A 4,715-nucleotide genomic window follows, 5' to 3' on the forward strand; every position below is an offset into this window, starting at 1 on the left:
CAACAGCCCCACTTCGGCACTATCTATTGTAGCTTATATATAAATAAAAAAGGACCTATTACATGCTAAATAACGCATATAATTAACAATATACAAAATATACATTTTGCCTATCCGCTTATTTAACTGCTAATATAATGCGATATATGCACCAAAATTCATTATAGCGATATATACATACATACGACCCTCCACGTGCAAAAATTATAAAATTTGGTCACAAATTAGAAATAATATTAAAAAAAATCGGAAATCGAAAAAAAATCGAAAAACCAATACCAGCATAAACGGATCAAAGGCAGGTAATATCCAATTCGGCCATTATAACAGATAAAAAAATAAATTAAATCGCTGCTAATAGCGGTACTAAACGCTATTTTTAACGATATTTTCTTTTTTCAATATTTTGCGTGGTTATGGAATAGTAAGGGAATGTCGGTCGAAAAAAGGCCAAAAATACCGCTATAAACGGCGAAAGTCGACAAATTATCCTCAAACCTAAACCAAAACATTTTTTGGATGGACCCACAGGTACATTTCAAAGCCGCAATTGAGCTATGAAATGGAGCGAAGCGAACGGAATAGATTAATTGTGGAGTTTTGGGCTTTAGGGATAAGCCCTAAGACTAGTGAAAAAAATAAAATATTGCAACGCAGGTTACCCCATATTTTCACGATTTTTATTTATTTATTTATTTAAACATTTCACTATTTATAATGGTTATATTATCAATATTGCGTATGCAGTATAGGCACAGTGCGAATATAATGTAAATACCCGCCATGAGCGGCGAAAATCGACAAGGTGTCCTCCGACCTAAACCAAAGCGTTTTTTTGGATGGACCCACAGGTACATTGCCAAACCGCAATTGAGCCACGAAATGGAGCGAAGCGAACGAAATTAGTCTCAGTGCTCAGACTAGACCCCCCTGCTTCGCAGTGGGGACCGAGCGCTCCATATACCTTTTAGCTATATAGTTTTTCGACCAATTGCATCGGCCGAAAAGATCGCGCTCGTTCTAGTTTAAGGATAATTTGTCGATTTTCCCCGTTCATAGCGGGTGTTTGTATTGTTTTCGCACTGTGTATATACCGTATACGTAATACCAATAGTATAACCATTATATACGATTAAGTACTCGAATAAATAAATAAATAAAAATCGTAAAAATATAAGGTAACCTGCGTTGTAATGAATGAATTTCTTATGTTTTTATAACGCAGGGGTCGTTAGTATGTTTCCTTTAATTGAATAGATATTTAAATATTAAATGAATTTTTAATTTTTAATATATATCATTATACTTAATTTATTATTTTATGCAATGATATTTTTTATAAATAAAACATATTATTATAAAACCGATTTTCAATTTGGCGTGGCGGTGGAAAGTCCATACAATAACCGCTTAAAATGAATATTATATTCATATGTTTCATTTAATAAGTATTTTATTAAAAAACTTAATAATTCGCCCAATTGCTTATAACTTGGAAAAAAACTCTAGTATAGCATTTGTGTTATTTAATCATATATAAAGACGATTTAACGTTTTTTTTAGCATTTGTATTTTATTAAATAATATAAAAGATATGAAAACAATATAATTTTACCATTTCTTTGGATAAAAACATTATAAAAGCCGGTATTACTAAGTGGCCTTAACGTGGACGCTTATATATATACGTTATCCAATCCCTGAAATTTTGGTTTTGTTATCGCTAAACTTGGCAAAAATATAAAAGCGTTTCGATTGTAAATGTTATATAAAATTATATATACCTTACTTATCCGTTTATTTAACTGTTTATATAATTAGCTATATATCCTAAAATCTGGTATACAGTTATTTACATATATACTATCCCCCACCTAAAAAAAATTTAAAATCATATTTGCAAATAAAAATAATATAAAACAAATACGAAAATCGAAATAAAATCGAAAAAATAGTACCGCCATGAGCGTATTAAGGGCAGGGCCTAGCAAATTCGCCCAATTAAACATATAAAAATATAAATTAAATCGTTGTTAATAGCGGTATTTAATATTATTTTCAACGTATAAACCGCTTATTTTTACGATTTTTATTTATTTTTTTATAACGGAGTGTTGGTTGCCGAACTGACGAAAATACCGCCATAAGCGGCGAAAATCGACAAATTGTCCTAAGACCTGAACCAGAGCATCTTTGGATGGATTTACAGGTACATTGCAAAACCGCAATTGAGCCACGAAGTGGAGCTAAGTGGATCAATTGTGGAGCTCTGGGCTTCAGGGATGAGCCTTGAAATTACATAAACGGCGAAAATCGACAAGTTGTCCTCCGACCTGAACTAAAACGTTTTTTGGATGGACCCACAGGTATATTGCCAAGCCGCAATTGAGCCACAAAGTGGAGCGAAGCGGAACGAAGTGTATTAATTGTGGAGCTTTGGGCTTCAGGGATGAGCCCTAAGACCAAGTCCGCACGCCAAAAAGCGTTCCGGTGCCGCACACGATTTTCCGAAAAATTACTTTATATAGGTTGTTAAAAAAAAACACCCTTTATTACCATATAAACCATTTCTGGGTTTACATTAACTTTTTATTTTGGTGAAAATTTTAACCCGATGTAGGGTAATTAACCCGTAAGTGCAAGGTGGGTGTTAAACCCGGTATAGGGTGAACCCTATTCGCTAACCGTCAAATTGCAACTCCTATAATACAAAATATAATGGAAAATCCGACAACCCCGACAGCCGCACTTCGGCACTATCTATTGTGGCTTATATACAAATAAAAATGGACCCATTACATGCCAAATAACGCATATATTTAACAGTAGTATTTGTGGGTTATATACAATTTCATATTATTCCCAAAAACAAGCATTGCGTAATATGTTACATTGTTTAAAATGTTAAACTTTTTGCCAAACATCAGATTATAATGTTGCTGTACGTAATTTGCTGCCACATACGACCATACCCACTGGAATATACGGGATCCCGTCCGCTCTCCCCTAGTCAAACCAGTGAGGGCCGAACTAGTACTCAGGTGGGTGACCACTGGGGAATCCTCGGTGTTGTATGTTTTTTGTTTTTTTGACTCCCTTTGATATTATGACGTCTTTGCTCTTTTCTTTGTGTTGCTCTGTACAGGTCCGTCTGTGTTGAAGAACTTGATCTTGTTCCGCCGCTTGCCCTATTTGGTGGTAGTTTTATCGACCCAGGACCGGCGGATGGTGATCAGGCTGCTGTCCCCTCGACTCCAGGCATGGCTGGCAGCATTCCAGCTAACGCGATCCCGGCTGGCGTAGACGGGAGCGCCGGGCATGGGTACGAGGAGAGAGCGCACGACTGCAACTTCTTTTCGATTCCGATGCGCCTCCTTTATAATTCAATATCCCACTGACAGGCTGCGTGCCCTAGCCATGATGGCTCCTGGACCCTGTCCGCGTCCCCGAACACTGTCACGTTGCAAACGTCGGCAATGAGAAGCTACGGCTCTACGAATAACTGTTTTCTCGCCAGGGAAATGCAGGGATTTCCTGAGACTTGACGATCGAAAAGCACTGCAGGTATATGGAGTTTCCCCTCGCGAATCTCCCTATGATTGTTTCTGTGAAGAATTCAGTGAATGACGTTCAAAACTGGGGATGTCGGCTCCTTGCCCATCAAGGTTGCAAATAACACCTCCCAAACCTCCACTTCGGCTTGTTCGGGACGTCAAGGCCAAGAGTAGGTTATATACCTAGATAAATAATCGCAATTGCCTCAGTCATTAGTCATTACAGGGTGCATTTTGGAGCGCTAAGGGTCGGTAACTCACTGTATATTACTGATCAGGAATTGAAACATCTTGAAAAATCTATCAATCTGCTCATAACCTAGATATCTCTCGCAAACAGGAATTCATTTGCTGCTATTCACTCTATTCAACGTGGAGGAAAGAGCCGCACTGACAGCACATGACTATTTTCGACGATCTTCACTTGTTACCACCACGTCTACGCTTCCAAGGCCTATTGTGTTTTGCTTCAAGATCGCCAGTGCGGGAAGCCAGTTTTGACTGATTACCGGATCCATGGTTGACGCGTGCACTCTCTCGGAAAACTGCAGATCTTTGGCCCAACGTGGACATGTTCTCTGACTCCTTCATCACGAGCTTGGGGTGGGGCGTATCATCGGCAGGTCCTGGGCATTTCCCGATTTTGCGTTGTGCCTGGTACGAACAGGGATCATGATTAAGCCGACGAGGGACTGCATGAACGGGGGCGGGCACAAGCTTTTTCGACCTCGTGTGAGATACATGACTAGCTAGATAGGCTCAGCGTCCGGCCGGAGAACAAGCTTGATTGAGGTTCTGCATTCATGATTTCTTTGTTATCAGGGGACCAAAGCCAGTATATCCCAGCTCCAGGTTTGCTCCGAAAAAATCGTGGGAATGCCGGCGGGCTTGCGAATGTCGAACCCCCTCAGAACGGAGGGTTGCGTCATGCGTGCTCCATCGGCGGCATCTGGTCGCTTGGGTGGGAACCTCTTTGGGGTCGCCGAAAAAAAAAAAAAAAAACGGCCGTGTCGCCGCCGAACTTGGACCAGGAACGTCGCCGACTTGGCATACTCATGACTAGAGCCATACGCGCCGTCGAATGTGTGCTGTGCTGTGCTACATCGCAATGGCCCTCGCTCGCCGGCCCGCGCTTTTTTTTTTTTTTTTTTTTTTTTTTTT

The 4,715-nt window shown here is 39.7% G+C and overlaps 1 protein-coding gene across 1 annotated transcript in view; it reads right to left on the minus strand.

Annotated features, from left to right (window-relative positions):
* Nucleotides 1–4,372: 4,372 nt before the first annotated feature.
* PpBr36_08875 (uncharacterized protein) overlaps nucleotides 4,373–4,715 on the minus strand; it is a gene marked incomplete at both ends in the record, with an annotated part of 2,295 nt that continues 1,952 nt past the window's right edge. Inside the window, 2 exons of the mRNA XM_029896000.1 lie at nucleotides 4,373–4,525; nucleotides 4,577–4,686. Of these exons, the coding sequence (XP_029747791.1) occupies nucleotides 4,373–4,525; nucleotides 4,577–4,686 (263 nt within the window). The remainder of the gene's footprint in view (nucleotides 4,526–4,576; nucleotides 4,687–4,715) is intronic.

Source organism: Pyricularia pennisetigena, chromosome 5 (assembly GCF_004337985.1).
Source record: "Pyricularia pennisetigena strain Br36 chromosome 5, whole genome shotgun sequence".
NCBI lineage: Eukaryota > Fungi > Ascomycota > Sordariomycetes > Magnaporthales > Pyriculariaceae > Pyricularia > Pyricularia pennisetigena.